At 39.4% G+C, this 17,494-nt stretch overlaps 1 protein-coding gene across 1 annotated transcript in view; it reads left to right on the plus strand.

Annotated features, from left to right (window-relative positions):
• Nucleotides 1-17,494, plus strand: part of Alg9 (alpha-1,2-mannosyltransferase Alg9) — a 121,884-nt gene that overhangs the window by 35,918 nt on the left and 68,472 nt on the right. The window contains exon 4 of the mRNA XM_068230367.1: nucleotides 16,511-16,624. Coding sequence (XP_068086468.1) covers nucleotides 16,511-16,624 — 114 coding nt within the window. The remainder of the gene's footprint in view (nucleotides 1-16,510; nucleotides 16,625-17,494) is intronic.

Raw genomic sequence — 17,494 nt, forward strand, 5'->3', positions numbered from 1 at the left:
ACTTGAATGAAATGCAAACGTTACATTCCTTTACTAGAATCGCGCAATTCACCCACACCAATACACAAAATCATGATCATGAGTAAACAACTGAACGAAAAACAAACAAATCACACTATTTGAGCTGTGGCCGTTCCAATATCCGTGCATAGTTTGTGAGAACGCACCAGTGTTCACTGTTAAAACAACATGCACTATTCTCCTAGATAAGACACATTGTGTTAACTAATACACATGATAAATCAATTAGTAAGGTTGTAAGAAAACTGTGAAAAAAAAAACTTGAAGCATACTTCTTTCATTTTACACTGCATTCTCATTTCCTGTCCTTAACTTGCTTTGTGGTACACTACAACAATCTTCTCCGAGTTTTCTGGTATCAATCTTTGGTGTTTGTTAAAACTAGCTTCAATTTGGAGAATTATCTCTCTATATTTAAGGATGTACTAGTCGAGTTGGCCGTGCGGTTAGGGGGGCACGGCTGTGGGCTTGCATCCGGGAGATAGTGGGTTAGAATTCCACTGTTGGCAGCCCTAAAGATGGTTTTCCGTGGTTTCCCATTTTCACACCTTAATTAAGACCAGGGCCACTTCCTTTACACTCCTAGGCCTTTCCTATCACAGTCTGTATCACCATAAGACCTATCTATGTCGGTGCGACGTAAATCTTAATATGAGTGGACAGAACTTGAATTCGGGAGTGAGTGTGTTAAACATTCTGGTAAATCCACAGCCAAATATTTGTTTATAGCTACCATGATGTCGTAGCCCCGATTTTGGTTCAGGACATGATATTCTGTTTGCAGACGGAGTCCGAGGGTACATGCCTCATTCTCTCCATTATGTCTAGCGAATCACTAAGACGCAACACGTGTTTCTAGCTTCTTGATTGATTGTGTTATGATTTGGAAGTGTGTGTTAATGAGTGCCAGTTCCCTTTGAACCATTTCATTGCCGAAAGAGTTAACAACATTAATAATAGTTGAAAACATGCTCAATAAACTTGAAATGTATGCACTAATCTCAAATATATGCAAAAATTAAACTTAATAATTCATTTAATTTTGCCTTCTAACACACTTCCTTGTCGGGTTTGGAGGTCTGCATATTGGCAAACAGATTATGCATTTGTATAAGCCCGCCCGTAGGCCATGATTGGTAAGGAAAGTCTAAACGGTCTGACACTGAGGTTAGCCCGTTCGAGTCTCGGTGGTCGAAAAACTGTTCATCAGAATGTTGGCTAGCAGGGTGGGGGAGGTGGTGGTATACAATTTCTAATCACTAGATTGTGTGTCAAAAACTTGGATCAAATTCCAAACCTCTCTGCGGTGCTCATATGGAGTGAGGGCACATGACGGTGTTGATGGGAATTTGTCCACCGGATGGAGACCTTAAGCCTTGAGCAGACCCCTTGGTGGTATTCGACAGGAGTGCCTATGTGCCGGCACCAGATTTCACCCTCTCCCTTCCTGCTATTATATATATCACGTCATTCATTTCGTCCCATTAACTCCTCTGATGAGGTTGATGTCAGGACGGGCATCCAGTCATAAAAAACCCGCCACGACAGATTCATCTCACCTCATACCCGGCCCCTTAGAGAAACGGGACAAGGGTTGGACAAACAAACAAAATAAATGCATTTGCATACAAATCTCATGTAGTTATAATTTAGTTCAGTCAGTGAATATTTAAGTTTCTTTGCGTGCTGAAGGTTATACATGTTCGAAGGGCAGAGGACCTTGGTATCAGCTTCTCTGAAACGACTTGGCTTGTGGGCTACTCTCTTGCGGCTGATGCATGAGCATGCATTGAAAATGGGATGACGATGGGCAAACGACATGCCATGGGTGAACAGTAGTTCATTGAAGCCAGCCTCTCGCACAATGTTCGGAGCAACCACGGTGCCATAGTTCGAGAAATCACCAGCAGGTACAACGGTAATTACTGGGCCAGTTTTCCAGCACACTGCTGCGCAAGGGATTGCAAAGTTGACTGTTGAGTCATACCCCAATGCTGACTGCTCTCCACTGAAAGCAGCGAATCATCGCTCACATCGTTGGCAGCTGCAAGCTACATGCTTGCTCGGGTAGTTGGACTGATGTTTCTTTATATCATCAGAGGCAGTGTTAGAGTGGATGGAAGGGCTGGACATTCTGATATGAAATTGTTTTCTTGTTATTGTGTTACATTAAATTGTATATATGTAGATTTTATGCCATACGGTAAATAAAGAAATAAATCCGGTTCATTGCGTCAATGGCTGGGTGCGTGTATGCTGAATCCCATCGGAGGCTATGTTACATGGTTGCAATGTCAGGTGGAGGAGCTATGATGATCTTCGTGATGTTTTCATGGGAAAATACGAGCCCATTATTCCGGTACACCAATCCCTAACGGGTATCTGGATGTTACTGGGAACCACGTCCATCCGTTCATGTCAGCAGTGTTCCCAAATGGGAACGGCTACTTCTAACAAGACTATGTGCCTTGCCACACCAGGACTGTGAAGGACATGATAGTGAATTTACTTTAAGCCCCGATTTGAACCACACAACATCTGTGGTTCAGCTTTGGGAAGCAGGTTCGTTGTATATCACCTCCCAGCCGTGTACGCCAACTGGAGGACCTGCTATTGCTCACGTGCTACCAGATACCTAGTATACCGTCCACCAGCTCGGTGAACCTACATCGTATGAGGTAGGTTGTCTTAATGTAATGGATCATCGGTGTATGTGTAGTAAGAGTGGACTTCAGAAGCTCGGTAATTTAGTGGCTGTTAGAAGTATTGGATTATGATGCTAAAATTGATTCAGTAATGTTATTTGTTTTTATGTCCCTCTAACTAATTTCTTTTAAACTGTTTTTGCTGATGCCAAGGTGCAGGATTTAGTCCCACAGGAGTTCTTTTACGTGCCAGTAAATCTAAGGACACGAGGCTGACGTATTTGAGCACCACCAGACTGAGCCCGGATCGAACCTGCCAAGTTGGGGTCAGAAGGCGAGGACCAGCCTCAACTGTCTGAGCCACTAAGCCCGGCTAAAGTTGATTTATCCCAAGAGCTATTAGAGGACTTAGTTGATTCAAGACACTGAACAACATTATAGTGCGAGTGAACAGTTTACCAGTGAATGTGAGGAAATAATAGATCCTCACATGAAGTATCTTGGTAAGGACCAAGTGACATTTTGGATTGCTTAGTCAGCGTGCCAACAAACATGTAGATGGCACAGAAATATAATTATTCGGTCCCTTGGGCTTCAAGGGAGATGTTGCAAATAATGTTGTTCTTCTTGTCCTACCGCTTTGCCCCCACACCTGTGGATTTGGCCCTGTTTTACGCCCGGATGCCCCTCCTGATGCCAACCTTATATGGAGGGATGTAATCGCTATTGCATATTTCTGTAGTAGTTGGTAGTGGGGCATATTGTCTGAATATGAAGAGGAGAGTGTTGGGACGGACACAAACACCCAGTTCCCGAGCTGGAAGAATTAATCAGAAGCTATTAAAATCCCCGACCCGGCCAGGAATCGAACCCGGGACCTTCTGAACCAAAGGCCAGTATGCTGACCATTCAGCCAGCTAGTCAGACATTGCAAATACTGTTTTTGTTTCATAGAAACTTGGTGCAAATCATTGGTTCATCCTTCATTCACCTAAGTCTCCGCAGTTTGGAAAGGGGCGATACCAACAACTATTAGATGACTCCAGTCCTTCCGAAACGAAGATCTCTGTATAATCACTTGTCCTCCTTGGTATATTCATTTTAAATGTACATCACTCGCAGTGTGAAAAAAGACAAAATCAACTACATGTTTAGTGTGAAAGCTGTGCTCACATTTTGACAGATGACATGATCCGTAGTAGGTTCATCTGATGCAGGTTTAATGTGAGACTTAGCCAATTCATCCACATCACTGGGGCCCACGTGTTTATGACGTGTCTTTTTTTTTTTTCCTTGATATTATTTCCATGTAAAATACAAGTTACGCATGTTTTTATCTGCGGTGACTAAAATTATGCAATTTTCACGGGCCATATAGTCATATTTTGGCTTTTTGACGCGACCATACCAGCAGAGCTGTTTTTCCTCCCTGATGGGCACAACTTTAAAGGATCCTCGCACATGTTCATTGCAAAGAGACTCCCACCGACCGTTGCAACATCCGTATCTCTGTGACGCATTTGCTACTCATGCTTTTTTCTGCCTTGCCCAACATTCAGAGCCGTTCCTGTACACTGCTGGCTACAAGTGTGGTGTCGTCTGCAAAACGGAGGTTATTTAATCTCTTCCCACCATTCGAAAATCCTCCTTTCCAACTGTCGAGGGCATGCCTCAATATATTCACCATAGATCTTAAATAATTCAGGTGACACAATGCATCCTTGTCTCACAACTTTGGGGACTTTGAAACTTGATGATAGATCACCATCAACTCCGACTTTGGCAAAGTTGTTATCATATAAACCTTTTATAAGTGAAATGAGATGAGATGAGATGGAATTCCCATTTCCTCTAGAACACACCACAACTTTGGCCACAAAACACAGTCAAAGGCCTTTTGGTAGTCAAGGAAGCACAGAAACAAAAGATTGTTGAATTCATGTGCCTTTTCAACCAACTGACAATTATTTAGAATCTGTTCTCTAGTTCCTCTTCCCTTGAAAAAGCCAGCCTGTTCTGATGGGAGCTGATATCTAATGTAAGGCTTCAAACGTTCATTTATAATATGCAATAATATTTTACTTGCATGTGATATTAGTGAGATGGTTCAATAATTCCTGCAGTTCCTTCTTGATCTCTGTGTGAAGTGGAATGAAGATGAAAATGAGCCAGTCTTGTGGCCATACACCACTGTCCCATATCTTGTTACAAATGAAGTGCATTAAACATACTCTTTCTTCTCCCATTTCCTTAATCATTTCCCCAGTGATGCCATCACTTCCTGATGCTTTATGATTCTTCAGGTGAAGAAATATGTTAATTCTCTTCTTTAGCTATATATATTAAAATTCTTATATTACATTAAGACCTAATGAAATGGGGGGGCTAAGAAAACTAAAACTGTGGCATGTTGATAAATAATGGTATGGAAGTAAAGTCCATCTGTCATCTCCATATAAACACGGACTTAACCTTGGGCTGTTCTTGGGATCCAATAGAACTCAGGTGGTAGTGGTGGTGAGGAATCTCGTAAGGTGAGTAGTCTTGAAAGTCGGTTGGATAATGACCTTTTGTAGATATCCTTTCTCAACCGTGGATCGGGGAAGGTTATTGTGGGGATTGAAGTGCCGAGCCTCTCCAAAAAGAAGATATTTTCTGTGAAGATATTGAGGTAAAGTAGAGAGAGAATCATTGAGATGGCTTTTTACTGTTTAGCTTTACACTTAATAGATGAGGTTGTTAGCCTCTATCTTGCAACCACATCCTGTGGCATTAATTACAGTCTTTTATTAGATAAGGTTTGATTATTATAGTAGCAGCCTTGAGTTACTGTAAGTCGTGTAGCCCCAATCACTCATAGCAGAGAACATGACTCTATTTACCTTTTAAGTGAAGAGTCCAATTTGTTTTGAAAATGTGGACCCTTTCCTCTCTTCCAGTTGACACCAGGGTCTTGAGAGGTGTGACAATTATGTCAGATCTGACAAATTTGTCAATATTTAATGACAATTTCCTGTTTCACAAATGCTATACAAGTTTCTCTTACATGACAAGCAGAATATTGTAACTTTAAGAACTTGTTTCATAAACACAACAATTTTATATTACTGTATTGCACTCTAGACGGCTCTGAAGAGCGATATCGATCATTGAATGCGATGCACAAACAATCGACTGTTATTACGAAGCGGTAAGACCCAAGAATGAAATGTAACCCTGCATTTTGTGCCTAGTCACTCAGCCAATGCAGTGGAAACAAAACTTGCTGTTGTGGTGTTTGTGACTGCAGCAGATGTCTTCCGAATACAAAATTTATCTTTGACTACGGAGTCACTGAAATTGAAGGTTAGGTTAATCTGTTGTCTAGCCGGGCTGAGTGGCTCAGATGGTTGAGGCTCTGGCCTTCTGACTCCAACTTGGCAGGTTCGATCCTGGATCAGTCCGGTGGTATTTGAAGGTGCTCAAATACGTCACCCTCAAGTCGGTAGATTTACTGGCATGGGAAAGAACTCCTGAGGGACTAAATTCCAGCACCTCGGCGTCTCTGAAAACCGTAAAAGAGTAGTTAGTGGGAGGGAAAGCAAATAGCATTATATTATATTAATCTGTTGTCTAAAAAACCTGGCGTTGTCTCATTTCTACTACTACCACTGTTACTAGAGTTCATTATCCACAAGAGATTTTAATTTACAAAATATTTGCAAAAATAAACTCCCTAGTTATGTACACATTACCTGTCCCCTCCACAATGACAATTCTACAAATTTTTAAATATGTCAAAAGCTAATGACATATGTTTCATTACACTATACGTAGCCTATAATTTGACAGATATGTCCGTTTTTTTACCTGTCAGTTCAAAAGTATTATGAAACAAAATTGTCAAATTATAAACCTGTCTGACAATTTCCTGTCACCTGTGAAATTGTAACTTTTATAAAATAGGACTTGGGTGGGGACAAATATGGTTCCTCTCCACATCGTTCTGTCTCTCCACCGTTCCTCATCAAACAATGTGTTCCACTCCACGTTCCGTTGTCCCATGCTGTTCTTCAGAGAGTCAATCCTTCGTAATCTTGGTCTTCCTCGTTCTCTCTCTTTCCAGTGTTTGTCTTAGCATTCTTTCATCCACTTGACATGTCCAAACCACCTCAATCTGTTCTGTTCCAGTTTCTGCACATTTAGCTCTTTTTGTATGTCTCCATTTCTCACTCTATCCCTCCTTGTTTTCTGTACCAGCTCATGCCTGTTCTCTACTCTCATCTCATCTCTCTGAGTCATTGTCCAGGTTTCTGCTGCGTATGCATCAGTAGCAGCGATTGGGAATTAGAACTGGAGTGGGGGCACAAAAATTTATAAAATTAAAAAAAAGTACCAGGGGCTGGAGGAAAATAATGGGCATTTGACAAAATTGCTCTGAAGTAAAGGTTGTCAGTTTATCAACTTAACTGTTGTAATAATAGCTTTTCAGATTTTTACTCTATACTATACAATAAAACCTTACGTAACAATCATCACCATCAAGTAAGGACATGAATTGGTCAAGGCCTGAGGTAGCATGGATGGAAGGTGCACGAGGAAGTTCACTGCGTCTCTACCAACGAATCAACGAGAAGAGTGGACATCATAGCCATCAACAAGAAGGATGTTAAGCAATTTATACACCATATCTGTCAGCTAAATGTAATATTTCTCTTGCTGAATGGGTTGTTGGATCTAGAGGTACCCTGCCAAAGAACACACTCACTGTCCATCAAAATTTTAATATTCCTTTTTATTTCCACTATCAGGTTTCTTAGCCAATATTTATTTAAATAATCTTGAAAAAACCATCTTGAACACATATCAGAAAGAAATAAATTAAGGGTCCGTTTTGTTGACGACACAGTAGTATTTTTAAATAGAGGTCTCATTACTCCCGAAACATTTCTGGGTTGTTTGAATTTGCTTGACAGCAACATTAAATTCACTATGGAGAAAGAAATTGATAAAAAGTTAAATTTCTTGGACCTCACATTAACAAAAACCAACAATAGGATAGATTTCAATATTTTTAGGAAACCCACACAGGCCATCACCACCATCAATAAAAACTCCAACCACCCAGGAACTCACAAACAAGCAGCTTACAACAGCTACATTAATAGATTATTAAAATTTCCCCTAAGTAATTTAAACAAACAGAAAGAAATTAGAATAATAAAACAAATTGCTAAAGCAAATGGCTACAATCCAGAAATGTTAGACAATATTATACGTAAGAAGGAAAACGGAGAAAAAAAGAAAAACCATAAGAAAAGAAAGAAAATCCATGAATGTAATCAATTTGTAACATTTATATATTTTGGAAGTCAAGTTTTAAAAATCATAAATATATTTAAGAAATTTCAACTTAAAACAGCTTTTCGAACCAGAAATAAAATATCAGAACATATATATAATGTACACAGTGTCAATAAAAAAGATATATATACCAATTTGTGAGTATACAGGCTCACTTGTGACGACAGTGAAATGTTTTATATAGGAAGAACTGGGCGAACCTTAAATCAAAGATATCAAGAACACTTCAAGGAAATAAAGTTCAACAAATATTCAGCTTTTGCGGAAAACATTTACAACAATAACCACAGCTTTTTAGGGATCGACAAGGACATGTTAATTTTTAAGGGTAATTATGGATTTGAATTAAAATTTAAATTTAATACACATGAAAACATTATTTTTAGCGCAGACAAGGCATCGAGATAAAATTTTAAATAAAACAGTCGCAAGCAACATTTTGTTTACAATCTTGAGTTGACGTAACATCATGTCCTTGCAGCGCAGTTCCGTACTTAAAGCTGAACGTTTGTCAGTACTCGACCAACAGCCTGAGCACGAGGAAAAGCCAGCCCTTCCTATGGTATGTCCATACCTTTTACAACAACATTGTAAGTTTATATGTATTATTTTCATACTTTTACACTTGTTTTTTCTTTTTCTTATATTTACAGTTGATGTCAACAGGGCTACATTTTAATCTCATTTTAACCAATTTTGACGACACACTCATGTGAAATTAAATTTAAATTTTAACACTGATGATGGACCTTAGTGTCCGAAAACCGGTAATATTTTAATAAAGTGTGTGCTGATATGACTGTATATAATTAATAATAATAAAATTACTACATCAGCACTGTTAATAAGAAATGGCTATGATATTTTTCATTGGCTTGATCTTGTAAAGATAGTCTTTGCAGCCTTGTAAAATAAGCTGTGACATCGTCCTAGCAGCACCACATTCGATCTTCAACCTATGTTTCGCGAAGGCTTAGTGGAAGCGTAATAGAATTCACTAGAGCCTACACATAGCGCTGGTGAAAGTGACTCATGATTTTAAAAAAATTAAATTTCAGTTGTAGTCCGCTTCTGTGTTGTAGTAGTTAGCGTGATTAGCCGCTACCCACGGCCGATTCCCGGCTCTGCCACGAAATTTGAAAAGTGGAACAAGGTCCACTCAGCTTTGGGAGGTCAACTGAGTAGAGGTGGGTTTGATTCCCACCTCAGCCATCCTCGAAGTGGTTTTCCGTATTTTCCCACTTCTCTTTCAGAGAAATGCCGGGATGTTACCTACGATAACTTAAGGACACAGCCACTTCCTTCCCTTTTCTTTGCCTGCCCTTTCCAATCTTCCCATGCCATCACAAGGCCCCTGTTCAGCATAGAAGGTGAGGCTGCCTGGGCGAGTTAGTAGTCCTCCTCCACGGTCTCACACTCCAGGACACTGCCCTTGAGACAGTAGAGGTGGGATCTTTCGCTGAGTCCGAGGGAAAAACCTACCCTGGAGGGTAAAGAACGAAAGAAAGAAAGAAAATATTTCAGTTGTAAATCTCTATTTTCACAGGAAATGAATCAGAGTTCAAAATACCAATTTTTAATTTTCATCCACTCTGTGACAAGAGACCACCAGCGTTCTAACTCCTCGTTCAGTAATTGAATGATTATTTAAATTTTAGCAATATAAATTATTGAAAGTTCACGACTAATACAGCATTGCAACTCCTCATCCTATAAATGAATATTTGCCCCAGTTTGTCCTCTTGAATTCAACTTTATCTTCATATTGTGATCTTTCCTACTTTTATAAACGCCATTCAAACCTATTCGTCTACTAATGTCATTCCACGCCTTCTCTCCGCTGACAGCTCGGAACATACCACTTAGTCGAGCAGCTCTTCTTCTTTCTCTCAATTCTTCCCAACCCAAACATTGCAACATTTTTGTAACGCTACTCTTTTGTCGGAAATCACCCAGAACAAATCGAGCTGCTTTTCTTTGGATTTTTTCCAGTTCTTGAATCAGGTAATCCTGGTGAGGGTCCCATACACTGGAACCATACTCTAGTTGGGGTCTTACCAGAGACTTATATGCACTCTCCTTTACATCCTTACTACAACCCCTAAACACCCTCATGACCATGTGCAGAGATCGGTACCCTTTATTTACAATCCCATTTATGTGATTACCCCAGTGAAGATCTTTCCTTATATTAACACCTAGATACTTACAATGATCCCCAAAAGGAACTTTCACCCCATCAATGAAGTAATTAAAACTGAGAGGACTTTTCCTATTTGTGAAACTCACAACCTGACTTTTAGCCCCGTTTATCAACATACCATTGCCTGCTGTCCATCTCACAACATTTTCGAGGTCACGTTGCAATTGCTCACAATCTTGTAACTTATTTATCACTCTATAGAGAATAACATCATCCTCAAAAAGCCTTACCTCCGATTCCACTCCTTTACTCATATCATTTATATATATAAGAAAACATAAAGGTCCGATAACACTGCCCTGAGGAACTCCCCTCTCAACTATTACAGGGTCAGACAAAGCTTCACCTACTCTAACTCTCTGATATCTATTTTCTAGAAATATAGCAACCCATTCATTCACTCTTTTGTCTAGTCCAATTGCACTCATTTTTGCCAGTAGTCTCCCATGATCCACCCTATCAAATGCTTTAGACATGTCAATTGCGATACAGTCCATTTGACCTCCAGAATCCAAGATATCTGCTATATCTTGCTGGAATCCTACAAGTTGAGCTTCAGTGGAATAACCTTTCCTAAAACCGAATTGCCTTCTATCGAACCAGTTATTAATTTCACAAACATGTCTAATATAATCAGAAAGAATGCCTTCCCAAAGCTTACATACAATGCATGTCAAACTTACTGGCCTGTAATTTTCAGCTTTATGTCTATTACCCTTTCCTTTATACACAGGGGCTACTATAGCAACTCTCCATTCATCTGGTATAGCTCCTTCGACCAAACAATAATCAAATAAGTACTTCAGATATGGTACTATATTCCAACCCATTGTCTTTAGTATATCCCCAGAAATCTGATCAATTCCAGCTGCTTTTCTAGTTTTCAACTTTTGTATCTTATTGTAAATGTCATTGTTATCATATGTAAATTTTATTACTTCCTTGGCCTTAGTCTCTTCCTCTATCTCGACATTATCCTTGTAGCCAACAATCTTTACATACTGCTGACTGAATACTTCTGCCTTTTGAAGATCCTCACATACACACTCCCCTTGTTCATTAATTATTCCTGGAATGTCCTTCTTTGAACCTGTTTCTGCCTTAAAATACCTATACATACCCTTCCATTTTTCACTAAAATTTGTATGACTGCCAATTATGCTTGCCATCATGTTATCCTTAGCTGCCTTCTTTGCTAGATTCAGTTTTCTAGTAAGTTCCTTCAATTTCTCCTTACTTCCACAGCCATTTCTAACTCTATTTCTTTCCAGTCTGCACCTCCTTCTTAGTCTCTTTATTTCTCTATTATAATAAGGTGGGTCTTTACCATTCCTTACCACCCTTAAAGGTACAAAACTGTTTTCGCATTCCTCAACAATTTCTTTAAACCCATCCCAGAGTCTGTTTACATTTTTATTTACCGTTTTCCACCGATCATAGTTACTTTTTAGAAACTACCTCATACCTGCTTTATCAGCCATATGGTACTGCCTAACAGTCCTACTTTTAAGACCTTCCTTTCTATCTCATTTATTTTTAACTACCACAAAAACAGCTTCATGATCACTAATACCATCTATTACTTCAGTTTCCCTATAGAGCTCATCACCACATCAGCCAGTAGGATTTTGACGATTTTTCTTTGCAATTACAATGGGAAGGAAGTGACCGTGGCATTAATTAAGATACAGCACCAGCATTTGCCTGGTATGAAAATGGGAAACCATGGAAGACCATCGTCAGGGCTGCCGACAGTGGGGCTCGAACCCACTATCTCCTTGATGCAAGCTCACAGCTGCGTGCCGTTAAGCGCACAGCCAACTTGCCCGGTGATTTTTCTTTGGGCATTGCCGCAGACACACTTCTTCACAATAAATCACAACATGTTCTGAAGATAAAGCCTACTCGAACAACAGTTCACATTGAGAAGGAGGTATAAGGGATATGGGTTGTGCAACGTACTTCGACGTTGCTTGGTTCTCGCGTATGTCTTAAAATGTTGGAGGAGTTGAAAGCTTCGAGGTCAAATTGTTCCTTGTTTCTCTTGATGGAAATTTCCTAAGAACTATTTCTGGTGACTTCCAAGAATTCCCATTTTTGTTTGTGGGGTAAACAGATCTTGAGAAATGAGAAGATAATTCTGTTGAGCACATCAGTTACTGGAAGAAAATCGGCTTCTTTAAAATAGATTAAAAAGGCATCAAATAGGCAAATATACTCAAAATAGGCACAAACCTCTGAAATACAGGTAGGCATTTAAAGGCACAGTAAAACCAATGAAATCTAGTTTAAAAGACCCCAAAACGGATTTATGTCTCAAAAGCCTACATTTTTTAACACAGGAATAAAATAAAGAAATAGGCAAATTCCCTTCTCTAATAATCACAATCATAATTCCCGGTTTTCCTTCTTAATCCATTTACCACCTAGGCCTGTTTTTTCCCTCAGACTGAGCAAGGGATGCTGAAGAGAGGCCTTGATTGGAAGGGATAGACAAGGAGGAGGAAAGGAAGTGACTGCGGCCTTAAGTTACGTATACCATTCTGGCATTTGCTGGAGGAGAAGTGGGAAACCATGAAAAACCACTTCAAGGATGGCTTATCCCCTGTGGGTGGGGGACGCAGACAAAGAATACACCCACGGTCTCTCCTGCCTGTCGTAAAGAGGCGACTGATGGGGGCAACCAAGGGACGATCGAATTAGAACCATGAGACTACTTGTAATTAGTACCATCACGCAGGGAACACCATGGGTCGCCTTTACTTGCATGTAGTACCACTATGTGAGCAACACCATAGGTGTCACACAGAGGCAGAAAATTGCTGGTTTTAGGTGGCTAAAATGGAATAAAAATTTAATTTTTTTCTCCACAAAGTGTGTGTCACTGGGACTGTATGTCATTGTAGGTAAGTAATATCCCTTGTACATTACTTCTTTGGCCTTCATTAGTACATCTTTATTCCATATTAATCTCCGTACCTGCTGGTATCCTTCTACTAATTTCCATATCCAGTCTTTCGTTTTCTGTCAGTTCACCTCGCGAGTATTTGAAGTGTTCTACTGCAACGTTGGCAAAATAAAACTGGAAAATATTTGCAATAAGTTGTCAATGGTGGCCATTTCCACCATCTTTATTTACAATCCCGTTAATATGTTCTGTTGATAATTACATCAGGGTTGTAGTGGAAACAGAAATAGGTTTCAGACTCACTTATGAAATGACAAAATCATCCGTGTAACAGGTTGCTTAGAAGGCCTATAGACCAATTAAAACAGGAAGATAATTGTATTAAATTAGTCGTAAGTATTTATATGTCTCAGTATACCTCTGTTTATTTGAAGAAAATGCAAAATCAGAAGGGCAAGAAAAGTGCACACCACAGCTACAATTGTGCTTTGTTAGCTTAACTCTTGTAAGTTGTAACTGGTTTCTGTATTGAGACATATTTACCACTAGAACTGTCAGTTAGTTATTATACATCTTAATCATTTTCTAGAGTATCTGGTGAATAATAACAACAACAAAACATTAATGTTTTTCAATTTTTCCATTAATTTAGAAATGAAAGTTTCTGTTACACTTGGATGTTTGAAGTAATAATCAGTATCGCACATTCCAGAGATTTATGAAGCAGTGTAGGTAAAAATACAGTTGACAGTACTGATTTCGTATGGAATTTCTTCACTATCAGCCTTCGAAATAATGCGGGAGGTTTAAAAGAGAAGTGGGTTTCAGACGGCATTCCCTCTTTCCAGATACATTTCAGACTCTGTTCCCGTGCATTCCGGTACCACTGCATCCCTCAATTACATTATATAAATTTCATTCCGTACAGATGTTCTCAATTTCACAAAGTAAATATATTGTATAGTGTATCAAACAGGAAGACTTAGTAAACATTTACTTTGTGAAAGTCTGCTGATAATGTTCAAAGATTTGAAAAACAAAATGTAATTCGCTTTTACGTTTTAAAGAGGCTCGAGATTGAGTAGCGAAGGTTCGTCTGGACGCAGGTTTAGGTCCTTGTTGATAATGTTTCTTTAGTTCCCCCTTGGACAGATAAACGGTGTTGAGATTTCATCGGACTTTGTTTCAGGCTTTCCTTCACTCGAGCAATAATTGGATAATTGACGTTTTTATTCACTACAGTGCCCATTTCGCACCACTTTGAAACTAAGTTCTGCATCGCTGGAGGTTTTGCCAAAACACTTCCTAAACTCTTGCACAAACAGTTCTGCAAAGTTTTTCCATGAATCATGCTTCACATAACACTCAACAGTGAACATGAGCTGTTTTATAGCGAGCACCATTAAACACGTCTGCTCCTCTCCTTCACTCACACGTAGCGATGCCATATCACCAACGTGAAAAAAGAGGACATAGTCTACTGATGGAATCACTGCACCATAATCTTTTATCGCTTCACTTCCATAACAGATCATTGGCCTGTCATCTTTCTTTTTTTATTCTTTCCTGTCACATTCGTACCTTTCTGAAGATGAAATCTTCTGTAAAAGTATCATGTTCTCCAACAAATAGTGGTGAAACTGCAAACACACTAGACCTTTCACAGTCCTTGGTGCACTGTGAATTAAGCAATTAAAATATTCGCTCTGTGACTTGGAATACAAGAGAATAATTTGTATACTCAATAAAACATTTACAACTCAATTTATGCACAGACGCAACCTCTGAACAACGCTGAGCTAGAAAGAAATTGGAAACAAACAACAGTTGGAAACAAAACATGCTGTCTATTTAAATGTAACGGTGAAGTTGATTAACTGAACACCGCGTGAAGTTCAAACCCCCCAAAAGGAGGACATTTGTCAAGTTATTAAAAAATCTGGCTGGATGCTTTTTGTGCGGTTGAAAAGAGGACATGCCTACTCACTCGTAATGACACAGCAACGTACTGGGGAGATGAACATGCGTAGACGTGAGAGCAGCCGGTTGGTGCATTGAAATCACGGTTTCCAGCTATTCCTGTGATTGGCAGTTCTCCCGTTCTTTAACTAAACTACACAGTTCAAAAAAATTAAGGGAACATGTTTTTGAACGTATGGCATGCTCCACAGAACAGTACCTCACATCCAGGTATATTACCAACTAAACCTTTATTCTTTACCGTTGAAGTATACAAAAGAACATCGATGGATTCACTTTCATTTTCAGAACACAAACGGAAATGTCCAAATAGTGGCAAAAACAAAGTGATAACAGTCTTCCAGGGTGGATTTTTATTACAGTTGGAGAGCTTCAGTATGATGTATGTCATCTAACAAAATTACGTTGCCGTGTCTTCTGGCCAATTCCGGTTGTCTTTCGATCAGTGCGTGATTTAAATGAGTAATTTGTTGGCGATACCATTGTGCATTAACGGTTTCGCTGGGCTTCAAGTGTCTTCGCAATTTTGTTATCTACCAGACCGCACACTGTCTTTCACATTGAAATCGTCATGTTTAAATTGTCAAAACCATGTCTCACATTTTCTAATTGATGTAGCGTGGTCACCATATGTTTCTACAAGCAAACTATGACTTTCCACAGCCTTTTTCTTTTGATTAAATAATTGTTGTTGTTGCTAGGGGCTTTACGTCGCACCGACACAGATAGGTCTTATGGCGACGATGGGATAGGAAAGGCCTAGGAGTTGGAAGGAAGCGGCCGTGGCCTTAATTAAGGTACAGCCCCAGCATTTGCCTGGTGTGAAAATGGGAAACCACGGAAAACCATTTTCAGGGCTGCCGATAGTGGGATTCGAACCTACTATCTCCCGGATGCAAGCTCACAGCCGCGCGCCTCTACGCGCACGGCCAACTCGCCCGGTTTGATTAAATAAGAAAAGCATTGCGTGCTGCAAATGTTCTTTTTCAGGCACAAACCTCGACATGATCACTGAACGATACAACACAGACGCTAGTGTTTGCCAGACTCAACTTGTGTGTGTTGGTAGGTTAATGTCAGACGAACAAACTGATGTATGTGTCAAATTCATACGCTGCATACTGTTCACTGGCGCCATCTCTAAGTGAAACCGGAAAAGACTTATGCATATACCTGGTATAAATTGTCAAGTCAATATGGAATCGAATATGAAACTTGTCATGTTTAATATATTGTCTGCCTTTCTCCTTATCCCTTTCTTCCCACATCAGTGAGTGTTGAATCCTGCCCACCTGTTGAAACTGGGAAGAAGTGAATGTAGAAGAACTGTCCTTGTATTCCTATCCTGTTGTGTTTGTTTGGTTTACAGGTCAGTGAAGTCTTTGTAATATTCACCTCTACATGTTACAGGAGCATCTGCCGAGAGTTTGGTGTTCAGGTGGGCCGTATAGCTCTGGTGTTCCTGGTCTTCAGCGCAGGAATGTTCGTGGCCAGCACTGCGTTTGTACCCTCCACCTTCTCGATGTAAGTTGTCGTGTTCCTAAAAAGAAATTTCCTTTTTCTAATAACTAGATACAATGTCCCAAAAGGCTTGGGCATCCAGAAACAGTACACAGTGCATTAGTATCCCTCTGTTGGTAGAAAAATTGTGAAAAAAAAGTCCAGCTGACACTCCATGTTGCACATTGTCAGCATGGAGAGTTCTAAGTCTCCAAGTCTCGTCTCTCCTGCCTCGGACAACCTAAGTTGGAAGAGGGAGACTCCAAATTGATCATATACTTGTACACATTAAATAAGTAGTTTAAAATTGGTCATATTGAGAAGAAAAAATGGAAAATTATCAATCTCTGAAGTATCATCTCTGTATGGGGTAATAATAACAAGGTTTTGTAACCATTTATGTATATAGCACAAATTTTGACCCACAGGTAAGGAACAGTAGAGAGTTAAAGTCAGTAATATTTAAGGGCTACAATAATGATAATTTTACTATTTTGTTCTGTCTTTTGTATTTGTCCTGCTTTGTTAATGTTGTTTACATATTGTATATTTTCTAATTAGTAGTATAGTATTGTTCATTGATGTGTACTCCATAGTGCATTCCTTTTTAATTAGGTTTGTTTGTTTTGGCTGAAATAGTTATATGCCTTATTGCCAATATGCTGTATAATAAGGTATGCCGTTTGCCTCTCATAATATGTCCTATGTATTGTGTTTTCCTTTGTTTTATAATAAGTTGTAATTGTTTTTGATTTTTATCCAGTGAAGGATCTCGCCATTTGAAATTTTCAATATCCCAAGACTGCTCAAGAGACAGATACATTTCAAAGGCATCAGTTCTTTCTCATTGTTTGTATCCAGTGTCCACATCCATACAGGAGAATAGAGAATACG

The sequence above is a fragment of the Anabrus simplex genome, chromosome 14 (genome assembly GCF_040414725.1).
Source record: "Anabrus simplex isolate iqAnaSimp1 chromosome 14, ASM4041472v1, whole genome shotgun sequence".
Taxonomy (NCBI): Eukaryota; Metazoa; Arthropoda; class Insecta; order Orthoptera; family Tettigoniidae; genus Anabrus; species Anabrus simplex.